Source organism: Heteronotia binoei, chromosome 16 (assembly GCF_032191835.1).
Source record: "Heteronotia binoei isolate CCM8104 ecotype False Entrance Well chromosome 16, APGP_CSIRO_Hbin_v1, whole genome shotgun sequence".
Lineage (NCBI taxonomy): Eukaryota > Metazoa > Chordata > Lepidosauria > Squamata > Gekkonidae > Heteronotia > Heteronotia binoei.
In genome coordinates, this window is record NC_083238.1 from 29,671,395 (window position 1) to 29,695,128 (window position 23,734).

Sequence of the window (23,734 nt, forward strand, 5' to 3'; positions counted from 1 at the left end):
AATGACGTTCATCAAAATTAAAGTGATCTTCTCATTTCAGCTCTGTCAGGGAGGAGCTCTAAGGTATGTCAATACAACAGCCTTTACTCCAACAGAACAGTGTTTGTATTTGCAGAAAAGCAGAGGTGATTTTTTTTTTTTGCCAATTCTGCTCCCTTATTGCCAACTCCCATTTTGTCCCTCACATGGTTCCTGGGCATCCACGAGGAAATATCAAAAACTTATGTCACGTGAGGTAATTACAGAAATTTATCAAAAACTTATGTCACACGCAGAGGACGCATTTAAATTTGAACTTTGTTGGAATTCATATTTTAGTGATTCTATGTTTTATGGAACTGTTTAATTGTTTGACATGATGTATGCCACTCTTAGCCCATTCATGGGGTAAGGCGGAATAGAAATCTCAATAAATAAATAAATGCTGCCTTCCGCCATCCTGCTTGTCATGCTGGGACACTCTGCAGACCTCAGATTGTGAGAGGGGAGGGGTTTGATTCACCCTGTTCTTCCTCTTCTCACCCAAGTGGACTCCAGTCTATAGCCCAAGCCCCAGGCTTCTCCTCTCTGGTCTGCTTTTGGAGCTTCCTTTTACACACACCCCCACCTATGCTTCCCTTCCCCATGGCCCTTCCACTTGCCCATCACCAATCACCCTGAAACATTGGCTCCCTGGGCTGTTTTCCTACCCCCGGGCCTACCCCACAGCATGGACTGAGCCCACACTCCCAGCGGAGGCTGCACACCTGTTAGGGGCTGGTCTACCCCTCTGCCTGCTCATCACAGAATCCTGATCGCACAAATAATTTGTGACCTAATCTGTGAAATGGGTACAATTTCGAAGAATGAATCACATCAATAGCTCTATGTCGGCATTAAGTCACCATCCATAATTTAAAATATTAACTATTCGGGCTTTAAACGCACCACATCCTTGTTCATCGCTGTTATCTCGGCAGTCATCATGGCCATTACATACAGCCCAGAATGGGATACAGCGATAATTTGTTCTACAGCTGAATTCTGTGTGATTGTCACATCGATAGGCAGGACCCACTAAAATAAAAAGAAAGGTAACATTTTTGATTACTTTGGCTTTCAACTAGTTCTTCCTATGACAGATATAAAGCAATGCTGACGTGTTTCAAAGTGTGTATAAGACACATAAGATAGAAGCTCCATTGTTAGAATCAAATTTATTTATTTATTAAATCAATAGACTGTTTCTTTACAAAAGATGGATCCAAACTAATGTTTCCAAAGACACAAATGACTCCTGTACATCAGGATGGCTTTCCAAACTCTCCATTTCCAGCTTCAAATGCCCCGACTGGGAGGCAGGAAAATCACAATCCATGGGTGGGAGTCCATGCACCTAAAGAAATGTTAAACCTGGACTTGACTCAAAATAATCTCTTGCAGAAAATAAAAACATTATAACATACATTTTTTCACTTCAGGCAGAATATTTAAATAGTACCACTGGGAGTTTACAGACAAATAACAACATTAGCAGCTGATAATTTGCTGATCTTTAATGGTAACCGAAATCATTCACCTGACCTGGCCACCTGACTTATGATAAGACCAGACCTTACTCTAGTCTTTTTTAACTAGGTCTGTGACTTCACCCTGCACTGGGTTAACATTTCACTTACAAGCATTCTAATTCACAATAAGAATAGGAATTGCCTTTCTACGCTGGTACTAAAATTATTTGAGGTCACTCTCAGTTTACAGTCTTTCAGGTGTCTGAGTGTCTGGACAATACATTCAAGTGAAGACGTCCTATAAGTTCAGGCAACAACTCTTCATTACACAGGCAAAGATTGTAATGAAAATTAGTGATACTGAGTATGCAACCAGAGATAAATCTGGAGTCATACATCTGTATTAAGGAAGGTAGCAATGACGTGGTTGTCTTTTTTTTCTCATTCCTTGCAGAATGCAAAACTCATCCAGTTCCCAGATCCTCCATTGAAGACTAGGATGCACTGCATTTAGTGTTTGGTAGCTTTGTACCTTGCCTATATAGGCAGAGTCAAGACAACCCCATCCAAATTGTACAATGAATATAAAGTAAGACAAAGCACACTCTGCTTACTGCATTCATGAATGGGTTCATCTGAATGATCTCCACAGTCGTCATCCACATCGCATTTCCAGGACTGGGGGATACAGCGGCCATTGTTGCATTTAAATTGGCCTGGAGGGCAGGTCCTGCTGGTACAATGAGAACTGTCCTCATCTGAGTTATCACCACAGTCATCCTCTCGGTCACACTGCCAAGCTTCCGGAATGCATCGTTTGTTGGCACACTGCCACTGATGGCTCTCACACTGGTGATTGGCTAAAAGAAACCATTATTGTGACACAAGCACCTTATGGAAAATTTAGAATGCAATTTCATTTCCCGCCCCCACCCCCCGGCCCAAATTGCCTAAAAGGACAAATAAAATGTTCTGGATGATAAGATGCTCAATAAATGGAGGTATAGCTAATTCAGGAGTCCCCAAATTTTTTTGAGCTTGTGGGCATTTTGGGAATTCCGACAAACGGTTTGGGGGCAACCACAAAATGGCTGCCACAGGAGGAAGGGCCACCCATGAAATGACAAGGAGTGAGGTCAGGGAGTGAGCTCTGCTTAACAAAATGCCTTTTAAACTAACATATTCAGTGAAGGTTCTTGTGCTGCGGTGGTAGCTGCTACTGAAGCTATATGTATATATATATATATTTAAATCGCACAGCCAATCTGGTCTCCAATGGCCAATCAGGCCTGCTGGGAAAATGCCCATGTAGACCTGACTACTTTCTAAAAACACCTGGTAGGCACTACAAAAGGCGTCTGTTGGTGTCATAGTGGCCATGGATGCCATGCTGGGGACCCTTGAGCTAATAGGTAGATCAAGATAACTAAAGTTCTAACATAAGGAGAGATCTAGGTATACCTAGTAGACTAAAGTATATCTAGCAGATAGACTAAGATAACTAAAATCCTGATACGGTGAATGTTCTAGGTATACCTCGTGGATAGTCTAAAATAATTAAAGTTCTAATAGAGGTTCTACTGAATTAGAATATTGAACTTGAGGTTTTCTAAGGCTGCCTGAGGGAAACAGTTCTCACATTTCACACACCTATAATAAACGAGTATTATTTATCTGTTTCATAAAAAATCTATGAGAACTTGCCACGCACCACAAAGCACATGATCTTCATCAGATTCATCAGGACAATCTGACCGGCCATTACACAAATGATGGGAGCTTGTACAATTGTTGTCATTGCACTGGAACTGCCCGACAAGACAGTATCTGTGTGGGCACGTGGAAGGTTCATCAGAGCCATCTCTGCAATCTCTCTGCCCATCACATTTCCACCAGATAGGAATACATCTAGAAACAAGACAATTATACATATTTTGGTGAGGCAGTAGCATGTAAGTTTACTTGGAAGAAAGTTTTGTTCAGTTCAGGAAGTATTCTTATGATGGTAACCCCTGACACCTTGGCAGCTTCCCATAAAGAAAACCTCAATAGAATTAAAGCATTTTTTGTACTCATTCATTTACTAACTCCTTCCTAATAAACCAGTATTCTCTATAAAGTACTATAGTTTTACTTGCTGACTAGCTTGTGTACTCCCATTAGGTCCACTTCTAAGTCAGTTCTAGTATGTCAGTTTGCCTCCCTGGTCCAATCTTTTTGAAACTTGGGAGGTTTTTTGAGGAGCATCACCAGCAGCTATGCTTCAAATTTGGTGCCTAAACCTCAAAAAAACAATGCCCCAGAGCCACAGCTACCCTGTCTTGATTCTCCGTTATAGCCTATGGCGGGGCAGTCAAAAGTAGCTCTCCTGATGTTTTTTGCCTACAACTCCCATCAGCCCCAGCCCTTGGCTATGCTGGCTGGGGCTGATGGGAGTTGTAAGCAAAAAACATCTGGGGAGCTACCATTGGCCACCCCTGGCCTAAGGGAACCATTGACTACAATAGTCCCCATAGGATATAATGGAGAACTTGCCACTTGGAATTCACCCAGAACATGTTTGAAGAGATTTTTCAGGATGGCCATTTTCAGATAACTGAATCAGCAGCCTACTTGGTAACAGGCTGAATTCATACCGGTTTATACCGAACACCGCCCCCCGCCCCCCAAAGCTGACAATGCTGTTGAGATTACTGGAATGAACAAGGCTGTGAAATCAAAAGGCTACCAACCTAAATACAATAATGTTAACAACTACTCGAGAGAAGAAGATGGGTGGACAACTGATAGCTGGATCACAACAGCAGCAGCACAACAGCATCCTTCATGAGGTCCACAGTAGCACTTACGTAATAAGAACCAAGGTGCAAGATGGCACGGGGGTTGATGTCAGAAGGAAGCGGGGCAGGCATCAGCATACCCTGAGGTGGAGCAGAAGCCAAGGTTTGTGGTAGAGCCCAATGCCACAGAGTCCCCTAACCACATGCTGAGAGGGAATGGAGACACTCCTGAAGGGCACTATGGTGATGGTGGTGCTATCTGCACACACCATCCAGTATCACTGGGGACAGGACACACAGTCAGTAGGAAGGATCACAAATGAGTGAGGGAATGAAGGGAACATGAGTAGTTGGGAATGTGGGTAGGCTGGAAGGAAGGCATGAGTTGGGGTCCCGGTGGGCATCAGAGGAGAAGACGGGGAGCCCTGGGCACTCTGGGTCTGGGGTTCCCCAAAACATGGAAATGGCCATGAGAATTACCATTGTCTGCCACATTCACTTATTAATATTCTAGGCTGCCAACTGTTACTGATAAACTTACCTTTCACTGTCTGCGCACAAGAATTGGGTGCTGGAGCACATGGGAAGGCAATAAGCTGTGTTGCCAAACTGCACTACCATAAAGTTATCTGGACATTCACAGGAATAACCATAGCCACCCATTTTTATTAGACACAGATGGGAGCAGCCACCATTGTTGGTCCCACAAGGATTACTTACTGGCAAAGAAAGAATGGAAAGTCTTGTTATTCCTGAGTAATTATTCCATACTAAAATTGTAAAGAGTTTTTTAGTCTTTCATCTGATAAAGCAACTCATGTCTGGGTCAGTTCTAGCACATCATCATTTTACATCCGCAGATGATACTGTTTCTTGTTGATGCATATAAGTTAAAACATTAACCTAGAATGGGCAATCCACTCAACACGTCCTAAAGCAATCCTGCAAGCTGTATCCTTCCACTGTGGTGTAGTGTTTAAGAGTGGTGGTCTCTAATCTGGAGACCTGGGTTTGATTCCTCACTCCTCCACATGAACCCTGCTGGGTGGCCCTGGGACAGTCACCATTCTCTCAGAACTCTCTCAGCCCCACCTACCTCACAAGGTGCCTGTTGTGGAGAGAGGAAGGGAATGTGACTGTAAGCTGCTTTGAGACTCCTTAAGGTAGATAACAGTGGGGTATAAAAACCTACCCTTCTTCATCCTGGACTACCTGACAGATCTGTTACCTGGGAACAGACACAAGATAACACCCATAGAAAGAGTCTTGCAAGAGTTGACCAAACATCAATCTGATCAGGGATTCTGTTTCACATAATGGCCGACCAAATGCCCCAGAAGGCCTTCATCTGGCATTCTGTGGCCAAAGTAGTATCTTCTTGTCACCAAGCAGCTGGGACTTGAGGCTAACCATCACAGCTAATACTCATTGATGGACCTATTCCCCATGAATTTTTAACTATATCATTTTAAAAACTATTGACATCACCGAGTGCCCCCAAATTCCAATATTCTGGCAGAGGGAGAAAATGTTCTCTCTGTCCCCTTTCTCTGTCACAAGTTCAGTGTTCCCTTAAAACTCTGGAGTCTCACAGAAAACATCAGTTGCCCATGGGATTTGGGTTATACAAGAACAAAGTACAAGGACTGAGTGAGCTGAGCCATAAACTCACAAAAACAGTCTACTGCTAATATAATGGAGTGGCTGATGCACCCAGCTGTGATTTGGGTGGCTGCTGATTCAAATCTCACCTCAGCCACAAATTCACTGGGTGGCCTTAGGGAGAGAGAGCGATTGTCTCCCAGAGTCAGTGCCTCATATTCAAAAAGGGTCAAACAATACTGGTCTAACTTCCAGGGCTGTTGTCATGTAACATGCCTAATGATATACAATAAATTTTATTCAGAATATCTCATCAGGGGAAGAATCTGATGAGTGAAATTCAGGATCAAACAATGAGTTAAATCCAGGACTACAGTACCAAATAAATAGTCGGACATAACAGGCATTGCGCTGCAGCAGTCTGCCTTCAAGGTAACATATATGTCTATGATACAGAACCAGTCCACTAGCCCATCCAGTTTGGTCATCTGTTCTGACAAAACTGGGATGCTCAAGAGTTTCAAGCAGACAAAAGTATTCCCAAACACATATTACTTTTTAAATGGAGGTGCCAAGGGATGAACTTTAGACTTTCAGCATGGAAGTATCTGATCTACTACTGAACCACAACTTCTAGCCTGCCACTAGGCAAACTAGGCAATTGCCTAGAGCGCTGGCCTTCTGGGGTGCTAAACTGGACACCCTCCATGTGATTTGGTGATGTTATCAGTGTGGGGGGGGGGCACCAGAAGTTAGCCTTGCCTAGAGTGCCAGACAGTTTAGGGCAGTTCTCCCAACACAGAACTCCTTCTGTTAGGCTGCTACTTAGCTACCTGGAACATTTCTACAATATTATTTCCTCATCAGTGTTCCCTCTAAGCTGAGCTAGTGTGGGTTAGCTCACAATTTTTAAGTCTCCAGCTCACACATTTTTGTCTTAGCTCAGGAAAAATGGCCCCAAAGCAAACTAATTTATGCAGCAGCTCACAACTTTTATGCCAGTCGCTCACAAAATAGAATTTTTGCTCACAAGACTCCACAACTTAGAGGGAGCATTGTTCCTTATATACATATATAACCAAGTAAATGGTTCCCAAAAACCATTGCATGGGAGTGAAATGTTTAATAAGAACCAGACCTCCATGTACTCTCAGCTACCTGTTCTATTACTTGTATTTTCTGCATTCTCGTTATCTTCACATGTAAGTTCCTGTTTCTTGGGGGGGGGGATTCTGTTCTGCACATGTTTTGCTCCCTCTAGTGGTCGATTCAATATTAATCCAGTTAATGTCTAGCATAAACACCTGCAATTTAAGTCTGCAGGGAGATGCACTGAATAGAAAGTGGTGTAATATGGAATCTACCACTAAAGGGAGCACAACACATGTGGAACCAAAAACAGAAGAAGGAAGAAATAGGAACGTACAAGCAAGGAAAATGAGAATGTGGGAAAGCTCCCTGAGAGAGGACCACACTGTGGTCAAGGAATTAGGCTTTCAATATTTGTCAGACATGCAGAGCAAATAGCAGAATTACTTCCTTACCGATGGGCTGCCTATATGGGTGGTAGACGTGGATATCGAAGGGTCTGTGGGTGGTATTCACCAGAACAGTCCTGCCTGATCCATTGTATTTATTTCCCTTTTCAACTGTTCTTGTGTTCCAGTCAGTCCAGTAGAGTGTGTCTTCGAAAATTGTCAGTGCAAATGGATGAGGTAATGACCCATCATACACAGTGTGACGATGTCGACCATCTAAGTCTGAGTACCTGTAGGAAGAAAAACCAATGGGCAACACTGAGACAAAAACCAGAAAAAGCATTAAAATGTGTGTGCTGTTTCTGTTGCCACTTCCGCGAGCAGGTAAAGATTCTTGTGTTTCGTTTGGTGTTCCCTCAGTGATCCCCCCTTTCTGCCCAACATTTTTAATTATTGTTTTTGTTTTGTATGTATTTTAACTCCTGTTTTAATGAGGTTTTGGGGGGGGGCAATTTTAATGGCTTTAAAATGTGTTTTTTATTAGAATTTTTATTTATTAGCTGCCTTGATAGCCCTTCAGAGCGTAGAAAGGAGGGATTTAAAAATCGTTAAACAAACAAACATATATAGTGTTGGATCCAAGCAATAGTTTTATTCCTTTAAAGATGCCTAGGTTTAGTACTCAAAGGTTTTATCTGCTCTAAATACATTGCATACACTGAACCTAAAGTGAACCTACTGTTTTCAAGAGATGAACTCCCTTCCTGTTGCTGAATCATGCTAGATCTCTTTTCCTGCTATACAAGGGGAGGTTAAATTGTATTTATTGCTGCCAGCTGCTTGGAGACAGAAAAAGTCTCCTATCCTTTTAATAAAGACTTAATGGGATATTATTTATCAGATGATGTTATTGACCTCCATGCTATGAAAACTTCAGCTTCTGTTTTCCACACTTGAAGGCTGTGTTAAAGAGAAAGGACACTTTCTCCCAACCTACTACCCTACTATCATTTCTGCAACAAAGTTTGAAGACTTCCCTCAGCTCAGAGTCTGGCAAGTTTTTAAGGAGCTAGTGTCAGCATTCAGAGCAAGAGATCAACAAAGGGCAAGTAAAAGAGATTCCACTTCCATAACAGGAAATACAAAAGTTATCATTGCTGTTCACAAATGAGTCAATTAATAATCCATAAAGCATCTACAGGTTGGACACTGGTTGTTGCGAGTCCTCTTTCAGGCACACTCAAAGTCACACAATAATAAATAAGTACATACAGAAGCATCCTGAATGATTGTTTAGTGCACTGGCATAAAACTGTGTATGGTTCACACATGGTTTACTGGCAACTGGCCACCTCTATCAAAACAACTCTAAGAAGCCCTTGGGAACCACAGGTGGCAAGCCTCACCTCCAGCCTAAGGAGCCTTCCTCCAACTTAGGGGGCTGTTATGCTGAGTAGTAGGCTACAGGCCAGCACCTAGAAAGTATGGCAAAACTAGGAATGCAAATCCCTCCCTCCCTGGCCATTAGATGGGGGAGCAGAGTTGCCAGATTCAGGTTGGGAAGCTCCTGGGGAATTAGGGATGGAGCCTGGGGAAGGCAGGGACCTCAGTGGTTTACAATGCCACATAGTCCACCCTCCAAAGCATCCATTTTCTCCAGGGAAACCAGGGCTTTTTTTGTAGCAAGAATTCCTTTGCATATTAGGACACACACCCCTGATGTAGCTACTCCTCCTGGAGCTTACAGTAGGCCCTGTACAAAGAGCCCTATAAGCTCTTGGAGGATTGGCTACACCAGGGGTGTGTGGCCTAATATGCAAAGGAGTTCCTGCTACAAAAAAAGCCCTGAGGGGAACCAATCTCTTTAGTCGGAAGTTGAGCTGTAATTGCAGAGGATCTGGAGGCTGGTAGTTCTAGGCAAGACAAAGAGCTATGACTGAGGGGGAGAAGAGGCAAAACAACCTAGTTTTAAGCATTTACCCAGAAGATATAGGTAAGTCCAAAATCAAATGGTGCTCAGCTTTATATGCAACTTACACACACACATACACACATTAAAGCACAAGCACAGAGCCTTAACTTTCCCACAGAAATTGCAGCTACAATCCTGAGAAACAGCAAGTATGTGCCAAACTAGACAAGACACCCTCCCCAAGGCCGTTTAGGCCTTTGAAAAGCTAGGAGAGGGGGGGAACAAAAGCAACTCAGTCAAACATCTTGCAGGCCCAATCAGGATCAGGCCCTAACTGCATTTTTACATCCCTTTAAAACGATTGGTCAGACCCATAAACACCATCACATGGTTCTATTTTTTCATTATTTAGAAATTATTTTAATGTTTTATCACAATTACAAAATGTTGCAGTAATTTTTATGCTTTTTATTATCTGTGAGTCATTTTAAGCAAAAAGCAAAAAAAAATAAAAATAAAAATAAAGGGAAATGTTTCATATGTCCAATCCCAAAGCTTGGGGTTTCACACAGAGCTTTCCACAGGCTTCTTGATCATGAATAATCTGAATACTTTATTCATATAAATCAGAATACAGATCAATCATGTGTATATTAAGGTATTTATTTCAAAGCATTAATTAGCGCCCATTCTTTTCTGCTGTTTTGTTTTGTATTCTGTGCTATGTTGTGTTTTTATAACTTAATAAAATTAACGATGAAAGGAAATCAACTACATGAGAAATGCACATCTCTCAACAGATTACTGAGGTGTGTGATTTCAGAATTTAAATTCTAGACAGAAATGCAGACAGGAAATCCGAAGACATGCACAAAGATTCATTTTCTTTTTTAATACTTCAGTGTTTAAGTATTTATATGAAGAAGTTAAGCAAAAAGAAAGCTGACCCCTTTGATTTTGGTACTTTTGCACATCAAGTGACAACGTTAATTGCTACATTGACACCACAGACAAAATTATATGTTCTAATCAGCAATCTTGGACTGGCATATTTTTTAATCTAAAGAATTAAAACTGCAGCAGTCTAATGTGGTAACCCCCAAAATTTGGTATGAAGAGTTACCCAGTTGCTTTATTCTTCTCTATGTACGTACTCAATGTAGTTTAGATGGGCGTCTGCCCAGTAGAGCTTGTCATTGGTGTAATCTATGGTGAGTCCATTAGGCCATTCTAACTTGGTCGAGATAACCACTGTCTTGTTTTTGCCATCCATTCCTGCACGTCCAATATATGGTCGGTCAGCCCAGTCTGTCCAGTAAACCTGTCTGTTTTAAAAAACAAGCTGTCACCAAATGGGTTTTCCAGAAAAGATATGCAGTATGAGAAGTACTTTTATTTAATCAATTCCAAATAAGAACACCAAATATAATCAAAAATATCTCTAGAATATGCAGATCTCATGAATGGATTTTGGTCCATCATTCTGCACAAATGAATCAACTCTACAAGTCCATGTGTGGGGCTTGGGCGGAAGTTATTCTGGTATTACATGCAAGGATTGACTGAAGTTCAAGTTCAAGGATTGACTGCTCAATGGAACTACAGCATATAAATTCATTCTGATGGACAGACCATTATTTTCGGCTTCTTTATTTGCAAATGTCATTTAAATAGACACATTGAAAATATAGGGTTGGATCAAACTGGCTTTTTCACAGGGGAGGGGTCTCCACTGACCACCAAAAAGGCTATGCCAGAAGGTAATAGGACATGCATAGTCAAAGCCATTGGAATGGAGGCTAAAATAAAGAGGGGAATTTGGTAAAATGGGTGGATCCCAACCCACAGGCAGGAAGAAATGGTAATGGATGGAAATAAATGGTGTAAAGAGCACATTAAGACTGACTGATTTATTGTAGCATAAGCTTTCATAAAGTGTCCTGTGGCACAGAGTGGTAAGCTGCAGTACTTCAGCCCAAGCTCTGATCACGAACTGAGTTTGATCCTGGCGGAAGCTGGGTTCAAGTAGCTGGCTCAAGGTTGGCTCAGCCTTCCATCCTTCCGAGGTCGGTAAAATGAGTACCCAGCTTGCTGGGGGTAAAGCGTAAATGACTGGGGAAGGCAATGGCAAACCACACCGTAAAAAGTCTGCCAAGAAAACCATTGTGATGTGACATCACCCCATGGGTCAGTAACGACCTGGTGCTTGTACAGGGGACTACCTTTACCTTTTTACCTTTACCTTTAAGCTTCCATAACAGAAAATACCCGACAAAATATCCTAGAGGGCTTTGAAAAATCACAACACAGTCTCCCTTTATGTGCATTATCTATTTAGCCATCTCTTATCTCGATGCTCCTTTCTTCCAAAGCTTCTTGTCTCTTTTCACCTTCATCCCATCAGTCTTGGACAATGTCAGTATTAACTGCTTCCACCAACAAGTAGCAGCACCAGTAGTAAATTATGCATTCAGTTTACCACCCAAAAGGATACATAGGCTCAATCTCTGCACAGCAAATCTGAAAACTTTCAGGCTAGAAGAATGTTGTTCTAAATTTTGCCATGAATATGTTGGCTTACTGTAAGGTCATGAGGATAACCATTGCAGTGTCACCGATTTCAAGATACAGGATGTCTAAATTTTGGGGTGAAGACCAAGTCACAAACAGCTAGATGCGTTGTGGAATCATCAGGGGGGATAGCTCAGTGGTAAAGCATATGCTCAGCATGCAGAAGATTCCCAAATTCGATCCCCAGCATGTCTAGTTAAGGATAAGGTATGTGAAATACGTGGTCTGATTCATTAAAGTGATAAGGCACTTTAATGTGTGTTCCTCAGAGATAACCCTTCTGATAGCTTGCAATATATATGCCTGCTGACTAAATGTAGCACTTCACGCATCTGATGGCATGGGCTCCAGCTTAATCTATTGGTGCTTGAAGCACTACAGAACTCTTTATCAAAGATTTCAGGTTTTCACAGCTGGTAACATCATTAGGGTTTGTAGAATCTTTTGGGATCAAGTGCCGTGTTCTACTGGAGAAAGTTTTCCTTCCAGACGTTTCGTTCTCGGCTGCGGAGAACATCCTCAGTGGCGTTGCAGCCAGAGCAGGCGCTCAGACCTTCTTGGCTGCTGTGCATTGAGTGGGGCCAGGGCTGCTGGAGAGCTGCTATTTGTAGGCTGGAGGGGGTGTGATGAAAGGGCAATTGGTTTGTGGATGTGCCCATTGTTTGGTGGGGCTTCCTGGAAGGGTAGTGATAAGGAAACTGGCTGTTGAATGTGACCATTGTTCTGTGTTAATTGCTGGGAAGGTTGGAAGGGGTTTGAAGATAAGGAAGATGGTTGTTGACTGTGCTGATTGTTCTGTGGAATTTGCTGGTTGTTCTGAGACTTTCTGCAATTTATAGTCTGTAGGGTGTTTTGCAGAGCTGGGTACCAAGATTGGTGGATCTACAGAACTCTTTATTTTAGTTGAAACTGATTAACCCTGCTACCACTCTGAAAAACAACAGCATTAAAAGGAAATAATGATTTAAATACTTACCCATATTTGGGATGAACAACAATGGCTCTAGGGTGCTGAAAGCAGAAGGTGTTGTTGAAATCCAAACAGCGATCAATGAGTTTCTTTCGAAACCGCCCATCAAGCTCAGCAACATAGAGACAGTTCTTGTAGGCATCTACCCAGTATAGTTTTCTGAAACAGTTGACAAGGTATGTGCTGTAATGAAATCCTTTTTAAAACATCTGCATTTCATCTTTAACAGTGATTGATACAACTTTGATATACCAAAAGGAAAAGGAAAACTTGGTGAAGACATCAAAAGGCCTAGGCATTATCATTTCCCAAAGTGCATATCCGGGGATAAATCACTTTTTCTCCAGTATAGCAGCACTTACCCCCCCTTATTATACTACAGTTACCTCTTGGCATTTTCTCACTAGGAATGTTACTAAATTTCAAGAGAAAGTGTAGTCCAATTCAAATTTTGTAAGTTTCTGTCACGGTTTCGCCATGTTAGGAACAAAACTGTGGTTATTCTTTTGATAGAAATACTGCCATGAAGATTGACACCAGTTTTTATGTTAATTGTGCATAAATGGTGTAGAAAGTAAAATGAAAAAAAAGAAACAAAACCATGACATTTGCCAAATAAGTGGGATGAAAACAGCCTTCCTGACTGCACACGGTGAGAAGAAAATAAAACTAATATCAGTAGTGGTAGCAAGTTAGAAAGCCTCCTAAACAAGCTCATTTTGGAATCTGCAGCCAATTTCATGCCATGCCATAGACATGCCATCTTGTTGGAATCCTTGCACTTTACAAATATCTTAAATAAATATATACCGGTATACACAGGGGTCATATTGTAGAAAAAGATGTGCCGGAGCTCATTAGCACAACCTATTTGCATAACTCCTTTGCAGATGCCACACACTCCTGATATCACCAAGAGGTGTACTAAATTATATCAGCTTAGCATCTACTTTAAAATGCTTCTTGAATTTTAACTGTCATCATAAAACCTTACTCCCATCAGACTTTTAAAATTACTTTCTCCTATGTGGCCACAGTGGCATGATGAAGATTTCCATCTGCCTGTTCGATGTGTTCTGGTTATTTTCCTATTTTTTATGGGAGGAAATATTAGAAAGTTTGTCAAATCTTAGACAGCAAAAATTTTTATGGGGGTTTGAACAATGGAGACCAGAAACAAGTGGGGTTTTTGGTTTTTTTTGGGGGGGGGGTGTTTAAATTTAGAGGTTTTGGAGCTCCACTCCTGTGAGCTCCTGTCCAAAATGAGGCCTGAGTATACAAGTATAATTTGGTACAAATGCATTACAGCAATAGCAGCATTCTGAAGAGGATGACTGCTACATGTGTAAGGGTAGACCAAAATTAAAATCACTTTTTGAATCCATTTATTAGGCACTCTTATACAGCACCACACTCTGTCCGTTAATACCTATCAACACCATTTCTATAGCATTTAACAATAAATAAAAATTTTGACTAGAATCTTCCCTCCACTGGCCTACAGTCTAATAAGGCAAAACTAAAAGGTACATGAAGAAGAATACAGGAAAGAATTTAAAAGCAAAAATTTTAGTAAAGAATATAGGAATAACCATATCAGCACGGGAAGAGAGGGTATTTTTTTTTAAAAGCGGGGAAGTCAAATTAATGTTAGAAGAAAGACAAGTTCATAGGATTAGATCCTACCTGCCTTCCCACTGATAAAAGACAGAGGAAAGGCCGTTTTCAACAACCAAAGACTCTATGACAGGAATTGTTGGGCTTGTATGATGAAAAACCATGGAGGATGGGGAATGGACATAGCCAAGATCAAGTAGAAAACCTTGTGGGATCCAAATCTAACCCATACTATGCTGGAGCAGAAAGGGTATAAGCAAGATAGGTCACAAATAGGGTTGCCAAGTCCAATTAAAGAAAAATCTGGGGACTTTGGGGGTGGAGCCAGGAGACTTTGGGGGTGGAGCCAGGAGACATTGGGGGTGGAGCCAAGAACAAGGATGTGACAAGCATAATTGAACTCCAAGGGAGTTCTGGCCATCACATTTAAAGGGACAGCACACCTTTTAAAATCCCTTTCTTCCATAGGAAATAATGAAGTATAGGGGCACCATCTTTTGGGGCTCATAGAATTGGACCCTCTGGTCCAATCGTTTTGAAACTTGGGGGGTATTTTGGGGAGAGGCACCAGATGTTATACTAAAAATTTGGTGCCTCTACCTCAAAAAATAGCCCCCCCAGAGCCCCCAATACCAACGGATGAATTCCCTATTATTCCCTATGGGAATCGTTCTCCATAGGGAATAATAGAATGCCCAGTAGACATTTCCCTCCCCCCCCCACGCTTTCTAAAAGGGGGAGGGCCTCCAAACCAGGGAATCCCCTGCCCCCTCCCTCACACACACACACACACACACTTACCAGATCTTCTTCCGGAGAACTCTTGCTGTGAAAGTGAAAGCAAAAGAAAGGGCGGGGCTGTTCTCCCAAGCCCTTCCTGCTCCCTGCCCAGCCTTAAAGCGGCAGACATTTTACAAATGGCTCAGGAGCTCTATAATGAAGCCTACAGGTATGTTCTCCCCCCCCTCCACCCCCCACCCCCCGCTTCCCACTTCTTGAAGACCGGGAGATGAGGCTGCAAACCCAGGGACTCCCGCCAGAGCGGGAGGGTTGGGAAGCCTAGTCACAAAAAAGGGGGGATGTAACAAGAAATCTAGTACAGAAACCAGTCTTTCCTCTTCCTCTGCTGAGGAAGAAATTTCACTCTCTCAAACTGTTTGGCAAAAAAAAAAAGAGAAATAAAGATCTCAGCATGCTTCTACCCTTCCTCCAAGTATTTTACCAAAAGGGAATTTGAATGACTAACGGAAGACAGTCATGCCAGGGTAAGAGCTATTAATGGAGTATTTGGGAAATGTGTGGGGGGTTTTCATTGTTTCATCTGGAAGTTTTGTACACAGCATTCAAGGGGAAGGGGCAATGAAATGTGTAGGTGGTGGAAGCCCTGGTCTTTGAGAACACGTATTCCAGCCCATGACTCTCATATTTATATGATATTGTTCTAAAGTTTTTAAATCTTTCTCCACATACAACTGCATATGTCATTTGGTTACTTACAAAGAGAGAGCTATTAGAAAACCCCTCCTCCAGGTCCAGTCTTTAGCCACAAACTTGCTTCGGTGGACTGAGGCAAGCTATTATTTTCTCAGATGCAACCCCACAACCGAACAGTAATGAGATCATAAAACTGACCTACCTTCCAAGGTATTTGTAGAGATTATGGAGAAGCTCTACACTCCAGTCATGTACTGTCTAGACTACTTATTTTAATGGATTATTTTTAAAAAGTTAGCATCTAAGTTTTAGTGAATGTGGGCTGAAAGATTAAACCAGGGGTTCCCAGCTTTTTTGAGCCTGCACACACCTTTGGACTTTTGACACAGCATGGTGGGAGCAGCCACAAAATGGCCGCCACAGGAGGCACAACTAGCTACAAAATGGCTGCCACAACTTACCTTCCGTTACACTGTGAAGATCTTTGTGCTGTCGTGACACCTGCTGCCAGAGCAAAAGTTTAAAAAAAAAATAATCTGCAGTGACCAGTTAGCAGCCTTGCTGGTCAAAAGCCGCACTTGGTCCTGGTCATTTGCTAAAAAAAATTGGTGGGCACCATGTTGGAGATCCCTGGATTAACCCCTTATAAATCATCATAATTCAAAAACAGTAATGATTGGTAAAAAAAATTAGCAAGAATGAGACTTACCTGCCAACCCAATCAACAGCAATGCCTTCTCCACTGGGTACACCATCATTAATTACAGTTTCCTTGTTTGTTCCATTCAGAAACATTCTTTCAATGATCCTCCTGCCCACATCAATCCAATAAAGCCTTTTTTCCACCCTGTCAAAGTCCAGTGCCACCGCATTTCCAAGCCCTTGCAAAATGAGAGAGTAAGACAGGCCATCTGTAGTGAGATTCCTAAGATAGTAGCGGTTGCTAAAAATAAGGTAGGGTGAGATGTTGCTGTTTTGTCGGCAGCGTTTTCCATCGGGCTCACGGATGTAGCCTGCTGCACACTTGCAGATGTAGGAGCCAATGGTGTTTTCACAAATCTGGCTACACACTGAAGGTGTTTCACTGCACTCATCAATGTCATCACAAGTCTTTTTATTGGACATGAGCCTGAATCCAGGATGACAAGAACAATAGAAACCGGTCTGGGTATCTGTGCAGTTGTGGTCACAGCCACTGATTGAAGGGTCATTGCATTCATTAACGCCTGTAGCCAAGAACAAAATATCAGGAAATTAAGTAACAGTTACTCAAAAAAGCTAAAAACCATGTATATAAGTCACTGACTTTTGTTTGTCCACTAAATAGTCACAAAATAAGTATATAAAGTACTGTCAAGTAGCCGCCAACTTCTGGTAACCCCAGCAAAGGACAAGTGAGAAGCAGAGATGATTTGCCATTGTCTTCCTCTGCAGAGTGTTCCTTGGTGGTCTCCCTTCCAAGTGTCAACCCAAGTGAACTTCCTGAGATCGGGCTATGCCATGCTGCCTTCCCGCCCAAATGTTCACTTTGCAATATCACAAAGTTTTAAACAATCAGAATCTGCAAAGCTATAATAATGGGCACCAACATAGTTTGGGGTTTTTTTAAAAAATTGAATTCACATTCACTGCATTTGATGAACACAGCAAAAATCTGAGATGTGCAGAGTTCCTGATCACCTTCTTATACCACCACTGACAGACCAATAATATCAAGTTCCTGCTGAAGTTTTATGAGGAAGAAAGCAGCTTACCAATAAGTTGTGCATGCCAAATGGATATCAACTGAATGATAGAATAATCAGACCAACAGCCCTAATTAAATCAAAGTATTTAGTAAAAAAAAAAAATACTAAATTAGTCTTGCTAAAATCCATTGGCCCAAGGCCGAATCTGGCTTAAATCCAAATTAATCACTGTTACAGCACTAGGCAGTTAATGAGATATTAGGGTTTGTAAAATCTTTCGGGCTCAAGTGCCGTGTTCTACTAGAGAAAGTTTTCCTTCCAGACTTTTGGTTCTCAGCTGCGGAGAACATTCTCAGTGGCGTTGCAGCCGGAGCAGGCGCTCAGACCTTCTTGGCTGCTGTGCATTGATAATGAGATAGTTAATGAGATAATGAGATAATTAATTTAAATACAGTTTGCTCATGTGCACGTTGCTTTGATAATAAGATATTATTACAATACCATAAATATTTTACAGCTAAATGAACAACAGGCATTTGTAGTTTGTTGGACAATTTTGGCTTTGTTATGGCTGTGGGGGGGATGTACAGCTGAAAAGAAATGGTATTTTTTGGATTTCAGGTAGGACATAAGTACTGGTAAATACTGGCATTCTGGATTATTTGTGTCCCCAATACCAGTTTGGTATTCAGGTTCGGTGTTTTTGTTTTTGTTTTAAATTCCAGAATTATTTGGATTCATTATTCCCTATGAGGAATCCTTCCAGAGTAGCTTTTTTTTTTTTTTGAGCTAATATCACCACAATTGCAGCACAGTGCTTTTTATTCACTAAAGATCCTCCTGGTTTCAGATGAACTGGACCAAGGAGGCCAATTCTGTGGCTGGGTACAGATGGGCAGCTTGGGGTGGCAGCCTCCCATCTCAAAAGCCACCTGGTGGGAAGGGTGGGATATAAATCTCAAATAAATAAATAAATAAAAATAAAAGAAAGCCAATTCGGTGGAAAGCACCCTGGGGGTGGTCAGAAAACACGCAGCCCACTGCCAGAACAGGGATGTGCTGTGTGCACCCCAGAAGAGCAGTCACACTGCTCAAGGGCATGAGCAATGCTTCCCTGGCACTCCCTGGCCATTCAGACAGCTGAGAAAGGTGCCCCAGAAGTGCTTCAGCAATTTGCTATCTGGTGGCTTTTTGAGGCAGCAGAGCAATGGCGGAAGACAAGGTAAGGGAGGGAGTGAGCGAGGTGGGATCCAGATGTGCACGTTTGAATACACCATTTAAATCTGGATGTGGGCCATTCCTGTGTCGGCCCAAATTGGCCATCTGAATTCAGTCCTCTGGCTCCTGAACAAGGTGCCCCCAACCATACTCCATTGTTTCCTATGGGGAAAAAGATTCCATGCTTTCTCCAGAGTAAACAGTCAAACACACAACAGCAAGCAACCACTGGCCAAAAGCCTCCTAATACAAACAGAACAAAGAAGCCCAACAGAACCAATACCAAACCAAAGAATCCCCAAACCATAGGCCAGTGGGGCAAGTCTAGCACATCCAATGTTAAACCAGACAATACAACCCAAACAAACTGAAAGACGAGAAGGGGGTGCTATTTCCAACCCAAGAGAACCACTGCCAAACCATGGAAACCAAGAACCCAGGGCCACTGTGGCAGCAGCAGCCCAACAGAGCCAACCTGGCAAGCGCTCCCTAATATCAGAATCCATTTGCTCATGAGAGCTTCCCCCCTCCCTGCTGTTGCCCAGGAAACCTGCAAAAAAGAAAACAAAACCCAAGTTTGGCGCTTCAAACACCAGCCCAAGATATTTCTAAATATTTCAGGGAATATTCAGGAACAGGATACCAGCATACTCCCGAATATATCCGAAAAACACAGAGAACTTATTTTTCGGGTATATATTTGGACTGGATATATCCGAGCACATATCCCTATAGGGCAGTTAGTACAGACAGAACATCAGTGGTCCTAAATAGTCCATATAGCCAGGGGTTTTTTTGCGGCAGGAACTCCTTTGCATATTAGGCTACACCCCCCTGATGTAGCCAATCCTTCATGAGCTTAAGTACTTCATGAGCTTACAGGTCCTGTACTAAGAGCCCTGTAAGCTCTTGGAGGATTGGCTACATCAGGGATGTGTGGCCTAATTTGCAAAGGAGTTCCTGATACAAAAAAGCCCTGTATAAAGCTGTTATCTAATAACAATTTAGAATATAACATATTATGCATAGCAGGTTCTCTATCCAGCTTCCATATTGTTTGACACATAATGGGCACAAAGCACACACTAGAAAGATTCATTTCTGAACTACCTATCCTAATGCCCTATTAGTACATAACAACATTCACCTTTTAAGATGTTATGGGAGCCCACCGCTTCCTGACATGTCCACAACAGGCAAGGAAAACATACCTTCACTGTCTTCTTTTATACCTGCTATATCTACCTGTTATGAAGTTTCCCCCTCAGTGTTCTCCAGACTAAATATCATACAATTTTTGTTCCCGTTCTTTGGATTTTTGTCCAGTTTTTATCTTGAATTAAAATGTAATAGTCAAAACGAAGTACTAAGTTCTACTAACATTGTGAAGTAAGATATATATATGAATTCATAATGGATGGGTGCCACTTAAGCTCTTGGGAACTGGATCAGTAATTCCAGATTCCAGAAACCTTTATTGGCATAACAATAAAATAAAAAACAGTACAAATCAGCCTATATGCCAACAAAAGGAGAAACAATCAAAGTACAACAATTTGTAACCTTAGGTGTAGTAATAATAATAGGACAAAATTATAAAAGTTTGGAACAGTATTCTCAAATATTACAGTAATTAAAACAGTTATAGTAAAAAGTCAAACCATTCAAAGAGGAACAATCAGTAATTATGAGCATTGCACAGGAAATCTATCTATCTATCTATCTATCTATCTATCTATCTATCTATCTATCTATCTATCTATCTATCTATCTATCTATCTATCTATCATCTATCTATCTATCTATCTATCTATCTATCTATCTATCTATCTATCTATCTATCTATCTATCTATCTATTTTTGTCCAGAAGTTCTCTCCTCCTCCATTTAATTCTGTGAGGAAGACTAGACTGAAGACTAGAGGAAGTCTGTGATGAAAAGTAGATTGAAAGAAAGTGGCTGGCTTATGGTCATCATTAAATTTCATTGGTGGGACTCGGAAGCTAGGTTTCTTGTCTTTGCCTGGCACTTCAGCCAGTGCATTAAACTGGTACAGCCAGGGTCATAGCCAGCAAGGGGGCACAGGGGCCATACCCTTGATAGAATCTGCAGCACCCCCACCCAATCTTCCCTAATCTAGGGAACTGGGGAAGATTGGGTGGAAGTGCTGCAGATTCTATAGGGGGCACCACCCCGTGCCCCCACCCCGCCCGCTGGCTACGACCTTGGTAATAGCACAATAAACTTCTAAATTGAGTCATGATAGAATTTCTGCATGTGCAAATACTGTATTTGCAGTTTAACTCTATTTCCATCCAACACAAAGCATAGCTGAGACACAGCAAGATAAACACCAATCAAAAGATTATTTTCAAGGCTTCAAAATAGTGGGGAAGCATTACAGACATTCCAAAGACATGGAGGAAAAAGAAGCCACAGAGCAATCGTAGCGCTCATCCACTAAAGGCATTATTGTGAAAATATATTTAATATTGAGGTTTGGGGACTTTTTTTTTGCCTTCTCACCATTTAAAAAAAAATTAAAAATAATGAGAGGGACAGGGGAAAGTTTTTGGCTTTCTGGGTTGGGAAGCTTCTTGGATCTCATTCAGGCAAATTCCAGGATTATTTTTTTACTTATTTATTTACTTAGACTATTTCTATGCTGCCTCTTCAGAGTCCTGCAACAAGGTCTTGTCTTGTTCAGATTCTTGCAATGCAGTCTTCAAAATAACTCTAAGCATGAGGGGGTTTGCTTAGCTCCATTTGAAATACATTGTCTGTCCAGGACTTTGGTTCAAACTAGAAGCAACATCAGGAGATCTGTGAAAAGATCTTGTAAAAGGGGGTTGCAGGTGCAGATGGCCCAGTTCATACCGGAGCTGCAGCACAGCCAAGGAGGTTTAACTTTTCCTCCCATGCAATTTGTTCAACCTCAAGCTGCTGTAAGGCCCACAGCAGGGACATGCAGGTGCCACAAACTGCAGGCAAAACCCTAAGCCTAGAAACACATACAGGTGCTCCATACAGGAATCCTGACATAACATCTTGTCTGGACCAGCCAAAATGCACTGTGCAAGTGCAAAATCTCATATAGAATATGTCTGAACTGTAATACATCCAAAAGCTATAAAAAATCCATTCTCTGAAGCTGGTATTTATGGATTTTGGCAACAGCATGAACACTGACAGTCTTTTATTCATAATTCCCATATTAATTCAAAGCTTAATTTGCCTTCTTAATAACAGCACTATACTGTTTACTCTGGGTCATTATATCACCATTTTTTATAAATGTCCTCAGAGATCATGTGCGAACTCTGAGGGCATTTATCAGGCAGACATGTCAAATTATTGCAATAATTCACTATCTTGCATATAAAACTTCTGAACTAGGACACATAAATCCATTCCTTCAAATATGCTCCAGACATACCACATGCTTTTTCATCACTGTTGTCGCGACAATCATCTATCCGGTTGCAGATTTTGGCCAATTCAATGCAGTTCCCATTGTCACACTTGAAATAACGAGGGGGACAGGTTGCTTCAGGTGTAACACACATTTGCTCCAATTCATCTGATTCATCGCCACAATCATTGTCCCCATCACAAATGTAGGCTTTTGAGATGCAGCGGCCATTTTGACAGGTAAACTGGTGTTGCGTGCAAGGTTGATAGATACAACCCCTCTCATCACTACTGTCGCCACAATCATTACGCCTGTCACATCTGGAAAAGAAAACCACTTTTGGAGCATTAAAGGAAAACACAAATTAGGCAAATATTACCTATTAGATTATTTCTATGCCACCTTCTTAGAGTCAAGCTTGAGGTGGTTCACAAATCATACCATCACAATATTAAAAACAGGATACTGGACATAAACAAACCATCTATAAAATAGAAAAAAAAAATTTGGCATATGGGTACAATCCAACCAAATGTCAATTAAACCTGCCCTTGAATGAGAGTATTTTCCACATAAAACTTCCACAGCTCGACAGATTTTACTCAATTGGTGAGGCATCAAATTTAGTAGACTACAGAACTTTAGTAGACTACAGAACTTTAGTAGACTACAGAACTTGCAACTCTTTTCTTTCACATTAACAGGCAAAGATCATGCTGCTTAGTGTACAAAACCAGTTTACCATTCAGAATCATTTACACACATTTTCAGAAGTTTATCCTGTCTTGGTTTAAATTTGTTTTCTGTTTTTAAAGAAACTCCACCCATTTCTTTAGCCACCAGGTAGAGTGTCGACATTGAGCAACAGTCTGGTTTACAAACCTCTGCAGCCATGTTCAGCCCTTATTAAAATAAAGGGCAGAAAGTTGGTCCAGTAAAGGAATGCCCAACCAAAGAGACTGCTAGCACTGAATGGGATTTTGATGACATTGGTCGAATTTGAACTTGACGCAAAGCAGGGAAGTCCAAAACAGGGTAAGGAAGCCCATTAGATCCAGACTGGTGGTATGCAATTGGCACGGCCAGAGAAACTTTCTGGATCTCTGCTTTGAATAGTTTGACACCATATGGTTTAAACCAATAAATTTATCAGCTTTCTATCTAAATGGGTACTGTATAACATTTGTTGTGTTATTACTTCATTTAATCATCTGTTTTTATAGCATTGTGAAATATTTGTTGGGTTATCATTTTACCTATGGGTACTATATTTTTAATTTATTTTGCATTGTCATTCCCCATCCCTTTTGTTGTAACCTTTTACAAAACCAGTATTACATCATAGGGACATTATTTCTTGAAGTTATTTTGCATTGCCATTGTTATAAGGGCATTGCAGTATATGGCACTATCTTTTAAAAGTCTTATTTACATTACATTACACCATGAAAGCAACATCACCCCAGAGTTGAAAACTACTGGTACTTGCACAGGGGACTACCTTTACCTTTTTTACACCAATATCGCATCATATGAGTATTATCTCTTTAAGTTCTTTTGCA

At 41.4% G+C, this 23,734-nt stretch overlaps 1 protein-coding gene across 1 annotated transcript in view; it reads right to left on the reverse strand.

Moving 5' to 3' along the window:
* The window catches only part of LRP2 (LDL receptor related protein 2), a 204,885-nt gene that overhangs the window by 36,663 nt on the left and 144,488 nt on the right, over positions 1-23,734 (reverse strand). Inside the window, exons 49-57 of the mRNA XM_060257327.1 lie at positions 22,197-22,492; positions 16,564-17,080; positions 12,810-12,962; positions 10,417-10,587; positions 7,417-7,640; positions 4,812-4,989; positions 3,202-3,398; positions 2,105-2,350; positions 928-1,056 (exon numbers count right to left, since the gene is read on the reverse strand). Of these exons, the coding sequence (XP_060113310.1) occupies positions 928-1,056; positions 2,105-2,350; positions 3,202-3,398; positions 4,812-4,989; positions 7,417-7,640; positions 10,417-10,587; positions 12,810-12,962; positions 16,564-17,080; positions 22,197-22,492 (2,111 nt within the window). The remainder of the gene's footprint in view (positions 1-927; positions 1,057-2,104; positions 2,351-3,201; positions 3,399-4,811; positions 4,990-7,416; positions 7,641-10,416; positions 10,588-12,809; positions 12,963-16,563; positions 17,081-22,196; positions 22,493-23,734) is intronic.